We start from the raw sequence: 18142 nt of genomic DNA, 5'->3' as shown, positions 1-18142 counted from the left end.
CACAGCTTTCAAAAGGCCGGATCCTTAACCCACTGAGCAAGGCCAGGGATCAAACCCTCATCCTTACGGAAACTATGTTGGGTTCCTAACCTGCTGAGCCACAACAGGAATTCCTCATCAGCATAATCATTAACAGTTATTTTTTGACTTTTTTTTTTCTTACATAGGAGGTGTCAAAACTCCGCACTCAGCTTGCTAAAAGAAAACAAAGTGAAGCAAAACTTCAGGAGGAATTGAATAAAGTTCTGGGTATCAAACACTTTGATCCCTCAAAGGCTTTTCTTCATGAAAGTAAAGAAAATTTGGTTCTCAAAACCCCATTAAAAGAAGGTAAGAAGTGAATAACTGTGTCATAGAAGTGCCATCTTCCTTAGGAATTGCTTTCACAGCACTGAGCAAGTTAGCCATCTTTATGAACTGTAAAAATTGGTTAACAGACTTTGATATAAAAGAAATTCTTACTGAGATTTTTGTGTAAAATGCCTTTTCTTTCCTTCTTCTGTACGTTATAATCTCTATGTGTCCAGATCCTACCTGGCCTTCAAGTCTAGCTCAAGTTATATCTTCCTTGAAAACTTATCTGACTTTTTTTGCTCCTAACCACCCCCTCTCAGAATTATTCCTTCTCTCATACCATTGGCATGGGGGGAGGGAGGTTGCTTGTTTTTGTTTGTTTTTTTAGTGCTGCACTTGCAGCATATGGAAGTTCCCAGGCTAGGGGTCAAATCGGAGCTTCAGCTGAGGCCTACACCACAGCCATGGCAACACAGATCCAAGCCACATGTCCGACCTAGCCACAGCAACACCAGATCTTTAACCCACTGAGTGAGGCCTCGGATCAAACCCGCATCCTCATGGGTGGTAGTCTGGTTCGTTACCACTGAGCCACAATGAGAATTCCCCCTTGGCCTGTTTAACCTAAGTGTCCAATTCATAGTTTTAGAGAAGTATATTTTCCCTCTTTCTTGTCTACAAATCTCTGTGTGGTTTGGGGGTTTGTTGGGGTTTTTTTTGTTTGTTTGGTTTGTTTTCTTTTTAGGGCCACACCCACAGCATATGGAAGTTCCCAAGCTAGGGATCTAATTGGAGCTACAGCTGCTGGCCTACACCACAGCCACAGCAACACCAAATCCAAGTCACATCTGTGACCTATACCACAGCTCGTGGCAATGCCAGATCCTTAAACCATGAGTGAGGCCAGGGATTGAACTTGCATTCTCATGGATCCTGGTCATGTTTGTTAACTACTGAACCACGAAGGAAACTTCCTCTGTATCTTTGACAATAAATTGAAATTGGCTGAAATAGTGAATGAAAAAACATAAATAAAATTATGCTACAGAACACATGCATTGCTTCATCTGCCTTAGAGAAGACAGAAGTTGCCTGCTTTTGGTTCATGACTGATGAATTAGGTTTAATTTAGAAAACTAACACGACTATTTAATAATCCTTCCAGGCAATACAAACTGCTCATGAGCTATTAGTGGAGTTTCAAGAATCACGCAAGTAAACATCTGAAAAACCTGTTGAAGATTATTTCATGCTTATTGTTTTTATTGTCGTTGCTGCTTTTCTTGTTATTATTATATTTGTAATAAATATTTTTAAATATTGTATTTAATATTAAACTTCTTATCCTTGCATGTGTGAAAGGAGGTTCAAACATTTTTACCAATATGTCTCTGACATTTTCTATTGTCAGTACTTGTTCCTTAATGCCTCATTCTAAAACTTCTGACAAGCTTTCCAGCTTTGCAACTCATCCCATCAAAATAACATTCTCGTTCTTTTTTTTCTTTTTAGGTCCATACCCAAAGCATATGGAAGCTCCCAGGGTAGGGGTCGAATCTGAGCTATGGCTACACCACAGCCACAGCAGCTCAGGATCCAAGCCACATCAGTGACTTATACCACAGCTCACAGCAACACCAGATCCCTGACCCACTGAGTGAGGCCAGGAATTGAATCCACATCCTCATGGATACTAGTTGGATCTGTTTCCACTGTGCTACAATGGGAACTCCCAAAATAACATTCTTTTAAAAATCACTCTTATATTCCCTTATTTCAAAACCTTAGGTGGTTTCAAGATTCTAATCCCCAGGTTCTGGAGTTCCTGGTAGCTCAGCAAGTTAAGAATCTAGTATGGTCACTGCTGTGGCACAGGTGTTTGACACCTGGCCCAGGAACTTCTGCATGGGATGGATGCAGCATAAAAAAAAAAAAAAATCAAATCCTCGGGTTTTTGTTTTGATACTGGAGGCCTTTTCTAATCTGAACCACTTGAGCTAGGCTAAAACACTCTAGCTTGTTCTTGCCTCTACTTCAGTTGTAGTAATGTTCATTCTAGCCTACCATCATTCATTTATCCAGTTCAAATGAGAAATAAAAGTATGCTTAATTTTATAGTAATCTCTGTCTCTTACCAAAGTCAATAATTTGCAGATTCCTAGATTCTATCTCAGGCCTTCTAAATTAAAATCTGGGGTCTGGTCTGAAAATCTGCATTTTTAATGAACTCTGCCATTAATTCTTAAAAACTATGCTTATGACCTCTTTAGATAATTTGTCTTATGTTGCTTGGCATCTGCCTGATTACTGGGGGTGTTTGATTAAAATTATGTAATATGAAATAAAATCACGCATTAAGTCATTCATCCACTTATTCAACTTGTATTACATAAAATTAAATGTGAACTGTTTAAACATAAACAGCAGCACTGTGGTCTGGAGTTTATACATATTTAAAATTGAAGTATGACAGCAATAACTCAAAGCCCAGTAAACCCATAAATAGTTGGAAATCAAATATCACACTTCTAAATGTGCCATGGGTCAAGGAAGAAATCACAAGGGAAATTAGAAACCATTTTGAGCAAATGAAAATAAAGACAACATATCAAAACATGTAGAATGCTGCTAAAAGCAGATTTAGAGCAAAATTATCTCATCAAAGGCATATCAGTCAAAAGAGGAAAAGTTTCAAATCAATGACGTCAGCTTTTACCTTAGAAAAAAGAAATAAAGGAGTAATTTAAATCCAAAGTAGGAGGAAAGAGAAGAATAAGAATCAGAGAAAAAAAAAAATCATTAAGTTAGAAAACAGAAAAACAATAGAGAAAAATAAATGAAAAATATTTCATTGAAGAAATCAATAAAGTTGATGAACCTCTAGCTAGACTGATCAAGAAAATAAAAATACAAAAACTGCCAACATCAGGAATAAGAAAGGTGACATAATTTTGTGGGTGATGAATATATTCACTACCTTGATTATGGTGATGATTTTAAGATTGTATATTGTGTATATTGAACATATCAAATTGTACACTTTATATATGTACAGTTATTATATGTCAGTTATAACTCAATAAAGCTCTTTAAAGATAGTTTATGCTGAAAGCTAAACTTGATATTGAGGTTATTTTTTTCTCTTGGGCTACTGGTTTTAAATGGCTTTATTTATGAAGATCTAAAGACCTGCATTTGGGAGGGAGTTTAGATTTATTTTTTATTAACATAAGACCTGTTCATTTTGCATTCATTGTTTTTATTTTTTGTCTTTTGTCCTTTTAGGGCCACACCCATGGCATATGGAGGTTCCCAGGCTAGGGGTCCAATTGGAGCTGTAGCTGCTGGCCTATACCACAGCTACGGCACTGCCAGATCTGAGCCACGTCTGCAACCTACACCGCAGTTGACAGCAACGCCGGATCCTTAACCCACTGAGCGAGGCCAGGGATCGAACCTGCAACCTCATGGTTCCAAGTCTGATTCGTTTGCGCTGTGCCAGGACAGGAACTCTGGAAGCTAGTTTTTATCCTTAGAAAATTTTGAGCTTTGTTTTGGGGAAGGGTTTCGGAATGTGTTTGTTCTTTAGTTATCAAGAAAAGAGAATCCCTTAAGGAAAAAAATACGTCCTTTAAACATTTTGTAGGGAGTTCCCTGGTGATCAATCATTTAGGGATTTGGCATTGTCACTGCTGTGCCTTGGGTCACTGCTGTGGCTCAGGTTCCATCCCTGGCCCAGTAACTTCTACATGCTATGTGCATGCCCCCCCCCCCAAAAAAAAGTTCTGGAGATTTCTTCCCTTTTGAGATTGTGAAGAAAACGAGATGGTTGTTAAGAGAAATCTTTGGTACTACATGTGTGATGGTTTCAGACTGAGAATGTTAAGTCCCAAACTTAATTTGTATGTCCCCACCTAATCCCTACCATCCCCAGCATTATACAGTCCTTCAACTCTTTATTTCATTATATAAAATGTCAAATTCCATATGTTATTTTGTTGTTGTTGTTGTTTGTTTTGTTTTTTGTCTTTTTTGTTTTTTTAGGGCTGCACCCGAGGCATATGGAGGTTCCCAGGCTAGGGGTCGAATTGGAGCTGTAGCCACGGGCCTACACCACAGCCACAGCAACTCGGGATCTGAGCAGCGTTTGCGGCCAACACCACGACTCACAGCAATGCAGGATCTTTAACCCACTGAGCAAGGCCAGGGATCGAACCCAAAACCTCAGGGTTCCTAGTCGGATTCATTAACCACTGCGCCGCAATGGGAACTCCTGAAGGTGAGAAGTCTAAAGTGAGTCTTAATGACACTAAAATCAAGGTGTTGGCAGGACTGTAATCCTTTGGGAGTTTCCAGGGATGGATCATGTTCCTTGTCTTTTCCACAGCACGCATTACTTGACACATAACCCCTTCCTCCTTCAAAGCATATCACTTGAACTCTGCTTCCACTGTCACATCCTTTCTTTCTTTCTTTTTAAATTGAAGTATAGTCCATTTACAATGTTGTGTTAGTATCAAGTGTATACCGTAGTGATTCGGTTATATTTTTTGATTCTTTTCCATTACAGGTTATTGCAAGATAGTGAATACGGTTCTCTTGTGCCACACAGTGGGTCCTTGTTTATCTATTTGATATATAGTAGTATGTATATCTTAGTCCCAAACTCCTAATTTATAACCCCCCTTCCTCCTTTATCACTTTTGGTAACCATAAGTTTCCTTTCGTCTTTTTTTTTTTTTTTTTTTTTTTTTTTTGGTCTTTTCTAGGACTGCACCCTCAGCATATGGAGGTTCCCAGGCTAGGGGTCGAATTGGAGCTGCAGCTGCCGCCACAGCCACAGCAACATGAGATCCTAGCTTCATCTGCGACCTACACCACAGCTCACAGCAACACCAGATCCTCAATCCACTGAGCGAGGCCAGGGATCGAACCCACAACCTCATAGTTCCTAGTCATTAGGATTCATTAACTACTGAGCCACGATGGCAACTCCAAGTTTGCTTTCTATGTCTGTCACATCTTTTCTGATTCTGACCCTCTAGCTTCCCTTGGTAGGGGCCCTTTTTGTTACATTTCACCCACATAGATTATCAGGCGTAACCCCCCCAATCTCAAAGTCTTTAATTTGGTAACATCGACAAAGTCCCTTTTGCCATGGGAGGTGATATATTAATAGATTCCAGAGATTAGGATGTAGACATCTTTGGTGGAGTCATTATTTCGTCTACCATAGTCATAAAAGAGGCTGCAACATCTCCCTGGTGTTTGGTTACTCACTCTTGGAAGCCAGTCACCTTCAGTTCATTGCTAGCCTTGGTATTAGCTGCCCCAGGTGAAGTGGACCAGCAATGAATGGTTTCGGCTGAACCCTACCCAAGTTACAGATTTGTGGGCAAAATAGATGTGGCCATTTGAGCCACCAGGTTTTAGAGTGAATTGTTACCAGACTACCTTTGGTTTAATTCCCTTGAGTACTTACTTTAGACTCAGTGGTCCACCACTTTACCCTCTATCTTTCCCCACTTTTTCCTCTCACCTTCCTGTTAAAATTCAACCCTGTGCACATTCAAATATCTGTATCTTAAGCTTTTGTACCCAGGCTGTCAAGCACAACTAAATTTTCAAATTTCAGAGTTGATGGCCATGGCAAGTTCCCACTTTTCAAACTTAACTAGGCTCTTAAAGTCGCTGAACATTCTGTTTCTTTTTCCCTACCATTTTTAATTTTCATTAAACCTCAGCATGTAGCACCTCCCTCTTAGGAGATGATACTGACTTCTTCACAAAGAAAATTCAAATAACCAAAGTGGAATTTCCTAAAAATGTAGGTTATTCAGTAAGCAGTTTTACAATAACCGGCTTTCTACACGTTGGAAAAAAGTTGCATCTCTCACCTCACTTTCAAACCAAAAATAAAATCCAGATTTAAATTTTGAAAACAAACTATAAAAACATTACAAGATAATGTGGGAGATTGTCTTCATAATTTCAAAATGGAGGGACTTTCTAAAGAACACTGTGAAGCCAGAAAAGAGTTATGTTTTCATAAAAAGTAAAAAACTAGATGGAGAAAAATTCCATAATAAAATGGCAAACACAAATGATATGTAAAGCAAATTTCTTCAGATCAGAGACTTTTATAAATCAATAAGGAGAAGTCCAAAAGTAAACCATATCCATGCAGATATAACCTAAGAGAAGAAATGAAAAGTAATATGAAATGTTAATCCTACCATTTCAGATTAACTATGATCTAAAAAACTTTGATGATACACTAGTATAAAGGGGGGGGGAAATGGAATACCATACAACTTAAATATCGACAGTGTTTGTTAACATTGAAAATCATGTGCTCTTTGATCCAGAAATTCCTCTCCTAGGACTTAATCTGTTAAGTATCTGTACAAAGAATTCAATGTAAGAATATTCCCTGCAAAACTCTGGTAGCAAAAGATAATATAGTCCTTGATTAGCTAAGCACTTGATCTAGCAGGAGTCTCTCACCTGCTGAAGGTCGTGACAGGAGGTGAGTACTAAGGTAGCAGCTGAAGAATTAATAGAAGTAAGCCAGATGAAGGAGGATGGCAAATGTAACGTGAAATGGGAAGATAGGAGTGTTTGGCATATTTGAGAAACTGAACATTCAGTATCACCAGCAGAAAAGTAGTGAGATTCACACAATCATATGTGTGAATCATAAAAATGTGCATAAAGATTGCAAAACGTGCGATAAGAGTGTGATCTTTAACCTATGGATGACAGTGAGCCACTGAAAGGTATTACATCAGCATCAGGTGTGTGTTTCAGAATGTCAGTCTGACTGCTGAGTAGGAAATTAATTCAATGGGAATAAACCTGAAGTCACATTATTCATCCAATACTATTTATGAATATATAGTATGTAGTTAGACATGTCTAATTGCTTAAGGGAAAAAAAAAAAAGGTCATAATCCAGGTAAGGGTAGAAGACGGTCTCTAGCCTGGAAGAGTTCAAGGCATTCCGTCCTGGGCGGCTGGATGAAAGACCATGCTATTTCCTGAGATATCCCTGGCCTCACTCAGTGTGTTAAAGATCTGGTGTTGCCACATCTGGGGCATAGGTGGTGAATGTGGCTCAGATGTTGTGTTGCTGTGGCTGCAGCTGCAGCTCCAATTCGACCCCTAGCCCAGGAACTTCCATATGCCACAGAAGTGGTCCTAAAAAGAAAAAAAAAAAAACTTGAGAGGAAAAAAAAGCCCCTTTGCAGAGTCAAGTTGGCACATCTGCTTTGGGACACTGGATTTAAGGAAGTGGAGATGGCAGGTAGAGTCTTGCCTAAATAGATCCTCAGGACAAGGCTCTGAGGAAGAGATGCACTATCTGGAAATGAGTGTTAGGATCAGTGAGAGTCAATATCAAGATTCATTAAATAATCATGCTCGAGGCTGTAGAAAGAACCAAGACAATTCCTATCTTTAGAGTTTTACAGTATAACAAGAAAGACAATCAGTCATTCTTATAAATGTAAAGTTACAAACCGATTTAACTACTCTGAAGAAAAAGGAGCACACCTTTAATAGTATAATGAGGACAAATGTACAGAAATAATAAATAACCAGCAAGGGCTTACACCAACTACATGAATGAGTGTCCAGTGAGGTTAGCTTTCCATTGAGTCGCTGATAATTATAATGATAACAATATTATAATATTTATCCCCCAAAGAAGATACCGTCTGGGGGAATGTTTAGACTTTTCAGAATTCAGGTCTGGTTTAAAGGGAGTGCCAGGCTAGGGCGTAGTGAAGGTGTGGAAGGAATGAGCTGAACTTTGGAAGGAATGAGCTGAACTTTGGCCTGTTTACTAAGCCTCCAAGATTTTGCCTCAAGGTGTTTGGCATCCTGCCTCCCAGGGAACATGCAGGACCTGGCCTACATGTGCTGAGGCTGACAGGTAAAAATCCAAGTGATCAGAAGAAGCCTGGGCTTAGGAAAAATGGGGCCATGTCTAGTTTGACTTGGGCCTCTATCTGTCTCCACAATAGCACTTAGCCTTGAACATCTGATCCGTGGTCCACACTACTGACAAGAGCGGATTGTCCACAGTTTGCACTGCCTTGCCTCCTTCCTCACTAACCCTGCGATGCTGGAAAGACGTTACTGGAATTGGAGATTCTTGTTCAGTCAACCAAAGAATGAAATTCTCGAACACACTTCAGCAAGCAAAGTCATTGCTACAGGAAAGCAAATAGCTCCCAAGACAGCTGGGAGCAGGGGAGAAGAGCCCCCTCTCTATTGTTCGGTAGGGGTTTTTATCCCTTAAAGATGAAGGGGGTACCAACATGGGGTCCAGAAAGATGTGTTTTGGTTTTGGGGTTTTTTTTTTTTTGTCCTTTTGCCTTTTCTAGGGCCACTTCCTGCAGCATATGGAGCTTCCCAGGCTAGAGGTCCAATCAGAGCTGTAGGCACCGGCTTACGCCAGAGCCACAGCAACTCGGGATCTGAGCCATGTCTGCAACCTACACCACAGCGCACGGCAATGCCAGATCCTTAACCCACTAAGCAAGGCCAGGGATCAAACCCACAACCTCATGGTTCCTAGCTGGATTCATTAACCACTGTGCCACAATGGAAACTCCAGAAAGATGTGTTTTTTTTGTTTGTTTGTTTGTTTTTCCCATTGGCCTTGTCCAATTAACAGACCTTGTCCAAAAGGGGTATTAGGGGTGGGAATATCCTGTCAGTCTCATAGCTTCTTGCCCTTCTCTTCCTGTAAACTGAGTCACAGGGGGTTAGGGATTAAAGTCCATCTGGGTGTAGGTACACTCCCTATGGTAAACAAGGCCTGTGGGGATGTTACTCCCTCGCGCTCTTAAGCCACAAATGTTAATCAGTAGCCATAAGAACGAATGCATTGAAACCCATGCTCCTACACTTGACTACCTGAGTTATTATTCTGCCTCATCAGGAATGCTTCCACCACATCCTCTCCTCCTGCTGCTCTTGGTGACTTCTCTGTAAACAACCCCTAAAACAGGGAGGGGCCTAGTAAGGTGGAGGCAAACTAAAAGATAAGGCCCCAGAGTCTAAAGATATTGAGATAACCACTTGAGATTCCAAGTCTAGCTATTCAATAGTCCTTTAGATTAGAAGTGATCTGAACCTCAGTCACCACTCAGATTTTGTCAACTAGGTTTTCTGAAAACTTAGACAAGGTGGCTTCAGTACCCAATCTCTCCATCTCAGTCACAGCGGTGTTTAGCCCCTCTCCCTAAGTTGGAATTGATTGATCCTCTCCCTAAGTTGGAATTGATTGATCCTCTCCCACTCCCATTCACTTCACAATCCTCATTAGCTCTTTTTTTTTTTTTAATTTTATTTTATTTATTTTATTTTTTTTGGTCTTTTTGTTGTTGTTGTTGTTGTTGCTATTTCTTGGGCCGCTCCCGCGGCATATGGAGGTTCCCAGGCTAGGGGTTGAATCGGAGCTGTAGCCACCGGCCTATGCCAGAGCCACAGCAACGTGGGATCCGAAGAGCCGCGTCTGCAACCTACACCACAGCTCACGGCAACGCCGGATCGTTAACCCACTGAGCAAGGGCAGGGACCGAACCCGCAACCTCATGGTTCCTAGTCGGATTCGTTAACCACTGCGCCACGACGGGAACTCCAGCTCTTGATTCAAGAGATTGACAGCAGCAGAAAAGATAACCTGCTCTTTCTGTATATTTTCACCTGAAAAATCATGATTCTTCTGGCTCTAGGGATGCTGCCATCTGGGTAGGAAAAAATTAAAGAAGTGCATTAAGGAATTAAAAAACATGTTGTTCCTGCTGTGGCACAGTAGGTTACAGGTCCAGCACTGCTGCAGCTGTGTCATAGATTGCAGTTCCAGCTCAGATTTCTTTTCTTTTTTTTTTTTTTTGTCTTTTTGCCTTTTCTAGGGCTGCTCTCGTGGCATATGGAGGTTCCCGGGCTAAGGGTCCAATCAGAGCTGTAGCTGCCAGCCTACACCAGAGCCACATCTATAACCTACACCACAGCTCACGGCAATGCTGGATCCTCAACCCATTGAGCAAGGGCAGGGATCAAACCCGCAACCTCATGGTTCCTAATTGGACTAGTTAACCACTGAGCCACGATGGGAACTCCTCCAGCTCAGATTTGATCCCTGGCCCAGGAACTTCCATATGTCATGGGTGTGGCCAAAAAAGAAAAAAAATTAATAAAAATGAACAGCGGAATTCCCATCGTGGCTCAGCAGAAATGAATCTGACTAGTATCCATTAGAATGCAGATTTGATCCCTGGCCTTGCTCAGTGGGTTAAGGATCCTGCATTGCTGCGGCTGTGGCCAAAGCCAGTGGCTACAGCTCCAATTCAATCCTTGCCTGGGAACCTCCATATGCCAAGGGTGCAGCCCTAAAAAAAAAAAAAAAAAAAAAAGTGAAAAGCATGAAGATTAATATTTCAATATCTTATTGTACCACACTCTACTCGAAAGCTCCTGTTAAGAGAAATGAGCAAAGGAAGAAAAACAAATGCAAAATTTGTGAAAGTCAATAGTTGTTTATTGACACACCTTAGCTAGAGATACTTAAAAGTCACCTCTGAAAAAGGTAGGTAGTATGGCTTTTTCTCCTTTGTTATTTCTCATTGACTCTAACCCTTTATGCTCTGGTTTCCATCACCAGTGCTCTGAAAAGTCTCCTGCCAATTTCTCCAGTGAATTCTTTTTTTTTTTCCCCAGAGTACTTGTTAACATTTAATGAAAATCTCCCACCTTGTATCTTCAAGCTACCAGGATATAGACCCCTCACACACACCCTTAATCTCCTCAGCTCTTGTGCTGTAGAATTTGGCCTTCACGATAACAGGCTGCTTTGGGAGCTTTCCCATCCTAAGAACTTAGTAGTAGCCTGATTGCTGCTCTTCACTGAAAGAGCTCCAGTCTTGATCTTGGAAGCATTTACCCATGTCTTCTCACTGACGACGTTCACAGTTTGACAAGGTTGACGGCTGGGCAAAAGCTCTGGTTCCTCTTTAAGTGTAATGCCTCATACCAACTTTCCCAAAGTATCCCCGGTGATATTCGTCAAAGCTGATCCTGTAGTGATGAGGCCATCAGCATTGCCCCAGCATCCTAGGTTCTTCCGGTGTTTACCTGTGTGCTGGTGGCCGTGGCTCACATGGCCCCTAAGTTTCCAGGTCTTCCTTAGTCTGGAAGGCATGTCAGTGGCAGAAATGAAAGCGGACTCCAGCGAATTCTATCTTGCCAAATCCAATGGACACATTTCTAGTTCCATCTTACTCTAATTTACAACAACTTCCTCTTTTATGAAAGGTCTCTTCCAGACTGCTAATGCCAGGTACTTGGTTTTCCTTTCACCTGTTTCTTTCGTCATTCCTTTGCTGGACCATCCATTACCAGAAGTGTAATTGTTGGGGAGAGTAAGGGGTTAACCTGGACTCTCTCTTTTCTTTATCCATTCTCTCTCCTTAGATGATCTCATTAAGTCTCACGAGTTTAAATACCATCCTCTTTTTTTTTTTTTTTTGTGGCCATGTCCATGGCATTTGGAAGTTCCCAGGCCAGGAATAGAATCCGTGCCACAGCAGCAACCCAAGCCACCACAGTGACAACACAAGATCCTTAACCTGCTGCACCACAAGGGAAACCTACACACCTCCTCTACCACCTGACCACATCCAATGTAATCATCGATTTAGATGAGGAGTTCCCATCGTGGCGCAGTGGTTAACGAATCCGACTAGGAACCATGAGGTTGTGAGTTCGGTCCCTGCCCTTGCTCAGTGGGTTAACGATCCGGCGTTGCTGTGAGCTGTGGTGTAGGTTGCAGACGCAGCTCGGATCCTGCGTTGCTGTGGCTCTGGCGTAGGCCAGTGGCTACAGCTCCGATTCAACCCCTAGCCTGGGAACCTCCACATGCCACGGGAGCGGCCCAAAGAAATGGCAAAAAGACAAAAAAAAAAAAAAAAAAGATGAGGAACATCAGTGGAGGCAATTAGGTGAAAGTTGTTAGGTTTCAGGATATTCATAGCTTCCACAGAAGGACCCCAAACATTACTTACTATTGCAAAGGATTAAAAAAAAAAAAAAAGCACCACTTTACCAAATGGGAAAAATATCATTGTGAGCCACACGGGAAGTCCCCAAATGGGGAAATATAAAATCACTAATATTGAGATGACTTTTTGTCAGGTGCCTTCCTAATGTGATATGTGAATTATACAGCATCATCAATCTAATCAGGTGTCCAAAAAAAAGTCACTTTACAGAGAACACAAAGCTTAGTGGAATATTAAAAAAACTCCCTGAAGGAGTTCCTATTGTGGTGCAGCTGAAATGAATCCGACTAGTACCCCTGAGAATGTGAGTTAGATCCCTGGCCTTGCTCAGTGGGTCAGGGATCCGGCGTTGCCATGAGCTGTGGTGTAGGTCACAGACACACCTTGGATCTGGAATTGTTGTGCCTGTGATGTAAGCTGGCAGCTGCAGCTCCGATTTGACCCCTAGCCTGGGAGCATCCATATGCCACAGGTGCAGCCCTAAACAGCAAAAATAAATAAATAAATAAAATAAGTGACTTCCTGAAGAAAGCAATCAGATAGTGAGTATGATGTCTTCAAAAAGCCAAAATTATGAAAAAAAGCAATAATATTCACATAAGAACCTGCACACAGATGTTTTATAGCAGCTTAATTCATAACTGTCAAATCTCCAGAAGCAACCAAGATGTCTTGCAGTAGGTGAATGGATAAATAAACTGTAGTAATCTAAAGAGTAGAATCCTTTTTTTTTTTTTTGTCTTTTCTATGGCCGCACCTGCAGCACATGGGGATTCCCAGGCTAGAGGTCTAATTGCAGCTGTAGCTGCCGGCCTACACCACAGCCACAGCAATATGGGACCTGAGCCGTGTCTGCAACCTACACCACAGCTCATGGCAATGCCAGATCCTTAACCCATTGAGCAAGGCCAGGGATCAAACTCGCAACCTCAAGGGTTCCTAGTTGGATTCGTTAACCACTGAGCCACGACGGGAACTCCCCAACAGTAGAATCTTAGCACTAAAAAAGTACTAGTTATCAAGCCATGAAGAGATATAAAGAAGGAATCTTAAATGCTTATTTCTAAGTGAAAGAAGTCAATTTGAATATGCTACACACTGTAGGAACCACGAGGTTGTGGGTTCAATTTCTGGCCTCACTCAGTGGGTTAAAGATCCAGCGTTGCCGTGAGCTATGGTGAAGGTTGCAGATGTGGCTTGGATCCGGAGTTGCTGTAGCTATGGTGTAGGCTGGCAGCTGCAGCTCCATTTCAACCCCTAGCCTGGGAACTTCCGTATGCTGCAGGTGTGGCCCTAAACAAAAAGAAAAAAAAAAAAAAAAACTGTAGACAGTAAAAACATCAGTGATTGCCAGAGGGTGAGGGCTAGGTTAGAATGCAAAGGCAAAGCCCAGGATTTTTAGGGAAGTGAAAATTCTCTGTATGATACCACAGTGAGAGAAGCAAATCATTTTGTGTTAGTCTAAACCCACAGACTGTACAACAGCAAGTGATCCATGATGTAAACTGTGGACTTTAGGTGAGTATGAAGTGTGAGTGGAGGTTCATCCTTTATGATAAATGGACCACTCTGGTGGGGGGGTGCTGATGATGGGGGATACTGTACATATATGGGAGCAGGGAGTATTTGGGGAAGCTCTGTATCATTTCCTCAATTTTGCTGTGAACCTAAAACTACCCTAAAAAAACCCTTACAAGTAGAAGTGCTGATTTTGGAGAAAATAGAGTAAGGCACAAGCAAACAAAATTTGGATAGATAGTATAGTGGGGTTTATTTAGCTCTTCTTTAAACTTTTCTGTAAGTTCAAAAAAATTTTGTAATAATAGGTTTTTAGGAGTTCATGCTATGGCACCATAGGTTAAGAACCCGACTGCAGTGGCTTGGGTCCCTGAGGAGGTGGTGGGTTCCATCCCCAGCCTGGCACAGTAGGTTTAAGGATCAAGCATTGCTGCAGCCTCATCTCAGTTTCAGTCCCTGGCAAAGGAAGTCCCATAGGCTTCAGGTGAGGCCATTAAAAAAAAGAAAAAGTTTTTTAAAAATTCCCCTACATTAGCCAAAAAGTGCTGACATGTAATTTTACTCAGGCCTCTCCTCAAATTCCTGTATTCCTTCTTCCTCAGCACCTTAGCCAATGGCATTACCATATACTCCAATCGAAAGCAGGAGGGGCCATCCGGGGCCTTCCTTATCCCTCCTTTATTAAATTTGCCAAGGTGAATACGTAAGTACTCATATCCTCTGCTGTTACTCCTTGTAGCACCTGGTATTATTCTTCAGATACAGTCATTCCAAGGTGAGGATGGTACTTCACTCCAGTGATGTTGAGCTGGGCTTTCAAACTTGAAGTCCACCTCCCTTTAGAATTACATATCCCTGGAGTTCCTGTCCTGGTGCAGTGGAAACGAATCCGACTAGGAACCATGAGGTTGCAGGATCGATCCCTGGCCTTGCTCAGTGGGTCAAGGATTTGGCATTTCCATGAACTGTGGTGTAGATTGCAGATGTGGCTCGGTTCCTGTGTTGCTGTGGCTGGGGCTGTGGCTGGCAGCTGTAGCTCCAATTAGACCCCTAGCCTGGGAACCTCCATACGCCGCAGGTGCGGCCCCAGAAAAGGCAAAAAGACCCCTCCCCCCCAAAAAAAGAATTGAACCTGGGCAGCCTGGATGAAAACTAGGAGTCTTAGCCACTAGATTAGCTAGATGCTAAAAGTAGAATTGCCCTGATTCTTGTCTCCTGTTGAAAGCAAGAATGTTTCAAGGAGGCAAAGACTGTGAAAACAGGTATAAAGTTTATTGTTAGAGTCACATTACAACATGTGGGAGAGCACACAGAGAAGCAGTTTAAGTCAGAAGCAAAGAAGTAATATACACCCTACAGAGTTGTGCGGGTACGGGCGTCCCCTTCAGTGAGGAGCGTGCCAGAGGGGTGATTTAAATCACTTATATAGGACAATTCTTCCGGGTCTTTGTTTACCTTTAGCCAATTATCTTTTTAATTCTCACACCTGGCTGGACACAGGACCCTCTCCAATATGTGTGCGCATCTTTTGGCAAAGATGGATTCCAGAGCAAAGGGTGCCAGGATGGTATCAGGACTTACTATGGCCTGGCACCGCCTCCCTTTCTGACCCCTAGGAGTCATGTGTTTTGGGGGAGCTCTCCTTGAACCCAGGAGTAATTCAAGTGGTCTTTTTCAGGTGGAAAATGAAACAAGGGCTCAAAGGACACATATTCGTTCTTATTGAACAGTCCCATGCATCAGATGAGTGCCCAGAGACAAAGATGGCCCCAAGGCCACAGAATACATGGCTCAACAAAATGACCCTTGGCTATAAAAAACCAAGCACTCCACTGGGAGAGGGGGCCCGAGTCTCACCTGCTCAGAGCTCCCAACCACTCTGTTGGTCAACAAACTCTGCTTGCAATCTCATGGCCCAGCCTCTGCTTCCTTCTTCCCCGCTGTTCTAACAATCTTGTCTCTACTCCTGCTGAGCTCAGCTCCTTCTACTGACTTTTTCCCTGAGGTGTCAAAGAGAAATAAGGCCCAGTTTACTTGGCATAACAAGTCCCAACTGTTCCCGGCCCAGGGGCCCATCTGTCTCCTACCTCATTTCCACTGTGCCACAAGGGGAACTCCTAAACTATTTTGACTAAGCTTGACTAGTAAATACAACAGTTAACAAAATGGAAAAAAATATTTTTTAGAGAGTTCCCATTGCAGTGCAGCAGAAATGAATCTGACTCATATCCATGAGGATGCGGGTTTGATTCCTGGCTTCGCTCAGTAGGTCAGTGATTTGGCGTTGTCGTGCCCATGAGCTGTGTAGGTCGCAGACTTGGCTCAGATCTGGGTTACTGTGGGTGTGGTGTAAGCTGACAGTTGCAGCTCCCATTTGATCCCTAGTCTGGGAACTTCCATGTGCCTCGGGTGGGGCCCTAAAAAGCAGAAAAAAATTATTAAAAAAAATTTAAATATTTTGCAATCTGTTAGAGAACTTAAAATATTGTCAGTTTAATTTTCATTTTCCTGACTAATGGTGAGGTTTAGCATTTCATCACATGGCCATTCAAATTTTGGGTTATGAATTGCTTTTATTTTTGCATGAATTGCTTTTCAATTTCAATATGGAATTTTTTTTTTCTATTCATTTTCAAAATTCCCTTATCAGCATAGTGATTAGTTCTCTTTTTTTTGCCATTTCTTGGGCCGCTCCGGTGGCCTATGGAGGTTCCCAGGCTAGGGGTCCAATTGGAGCTGTAGCCACCGGCCTACACCAGAGCTACAGCAACTCGGGATCCAAGCCACAGCTACACCACAGCTCATGGCAACGCTGGATACTTGACCCACTGAGCAAGGCCAGGGATCGAACCCGCAACCTCATGGTTCCTAGTCAGATTCATTAACCACTGCACAATGACAGGAACACCAGCAATTAGTTTTTCATCTCTTATGCATTACATATATTTTCTCCCAGTTTTTTCATATGGAGGTTCCCAGGCTGGGGGTCGAATCGGAGCTGTAGCCACCAGCCTATGCCAGAGCCACAGAACTCGGGATCCAAGCCGCGTCTGCAACCTACACCACAGCTCATGGCAACGCCAGATCCTCAACCCACTGAGCAAGGCCAGGGATGGAACCTGCAACCTCATGGTTCCTGGTCGGATTCGTTAACCACTGTGCCATGATGGGAACTCCTCTCCATTACCTCTTAAACTACATTTATGGCCACAACAGTCAATCCCTACCTTTCCTGAAGTCAAGATGTCTTTGACCATAGATTAGTTTCCCCTGTTTTAAAATTTCACATAAATGAAATCATATTGTTTGGTGTCTTGCTTCTTCAACTGAGTATAATGATTTGAGATTCATTTTTAAACAAAAATTAAATTAACAATTAAGTGAAGAAAAAAATTGGAGGAGTTCCCATGGTGGCTCTGCAGAAACAAATCTGACTAGCATCCATGAAGATGCAGCTTTGCTCCCTGCCTCACTTGGTGGGTTAAGGATCCGGTGTTGGCGTTGCTGTGAGCTGTGGCGCAGGTTGCAGACTGGGCTTGGGTCCTGCATAGCTGTGGCTGTGGTGTAGGCTGGTGGCTACAGCTCTGATTCCACCTCTAGCCTGGGAATATCCCTATACTGTGGGTACAGCCCTTAAAAAGAGAAAAAAAAGAAAAGAAAGAAAAAAAGGGGGAGTTTTATTTGAGCCACACTGAGAATTATAATCTGGGTGACAGACCCTCATAAAGCTCTAAGAACTGTTCTGCCAATTAGAAGTTGAAAGCACAGTCTCATATTTTTTTCTAGACAAAGGCTCATACATCAAAATGACATACTCATGTTTACATAAAGTTCACCAAAAACGATTTTTAAAAAACTACTGAGGAGATCTTGTTGTGGCTCAGGGGTTAAGAACTTGACTAGTATCCATGAGGATGTGGTTCAATCCTTGGCCTTGCTCAGTGAATTAAGGATCAGACTTGCCGCAAACTGTGGCGTATGTCACAGATGTGGCTTGGATCTGGCATTGCTGTGGCTGTGGCATAGGCCTGGGAACTTCCATATGCCACACTTGAGGTCCTAAAAAGAAAAAACACAAATGAAAAAAAAGAAAACGATTTTTTTTTTTTTTTTTTTGTCTTTTTGCCATTTCTTGGGCCACTCAGGCTAGGGGTCGAATTGGAGCTGTAGCCACTGGTCTATACCAGAGCCACAGCAACATGGGATCTGAGGTGTGTCTGCGACTTACACCACAGCTCATGGCAACACCAGATCCTTAG

At 42.3% G+C, this 18142-nt stretch overlaps 1 protein-coding gene and 1 pseudogene across 2 annotated transcripts in view; one reads left to right on the top strand and one right to left on the bottom strand.

The window, feature by feature from the left end:
• The window catches only part of HMMR (hyaluronan mediated motility receptor), a 41261-nt gene extending 37850 nt beyond the window's left edge, over positions 1-3411 (top strand). For both annotated transcript variants that reach the window (XM_003134082.7, XM_005672556.4), the window contains exons 17-18: positions 168-330; positions 1460-3411. In XM_003134082.7, coding sequence (XP_003134130.3) covers positions 168-330; positions 1460-1479 — 183 coding nt within the window. In that variant the 3' untranslated portion in view covers positions 1480-3411. The remainder of the gene's footprint in view (positions 1-167; positions 331-1459) is intronic.
• Positions 3412-8302: 4891 nt separating this feature from the next.
• LOC146395654 (large ribosomal subunit protein uL15 pseudogene) lies at positions 8303-11506 on the bottom strand (annotated as a pseudogene).
• Positions 11507-18142: the final 6636 nt, after the last annotated feature.

Source organism: Sus scrofa, chromosome 16, assembly GCF_054392235.1.
Source record: "Sus scrofa isolate SSC_HxYL_T2T_F1_AM1 chromosome 16, Sscrofa_HxYL_maternal_Yorkshire_Landrace_v2.0, whole genome shotgun sequence".
NCBI lineage: Eukaryota > Metazoa > Chordata > Mammalia > Artiodactyla > Suidae > Sus > Sus scrofa.
The sequence above is the reverse complement of the archived record's forward strand: the minus strand, read 5'-3'. Positions and strand labels throughout refer to the sequence as shown.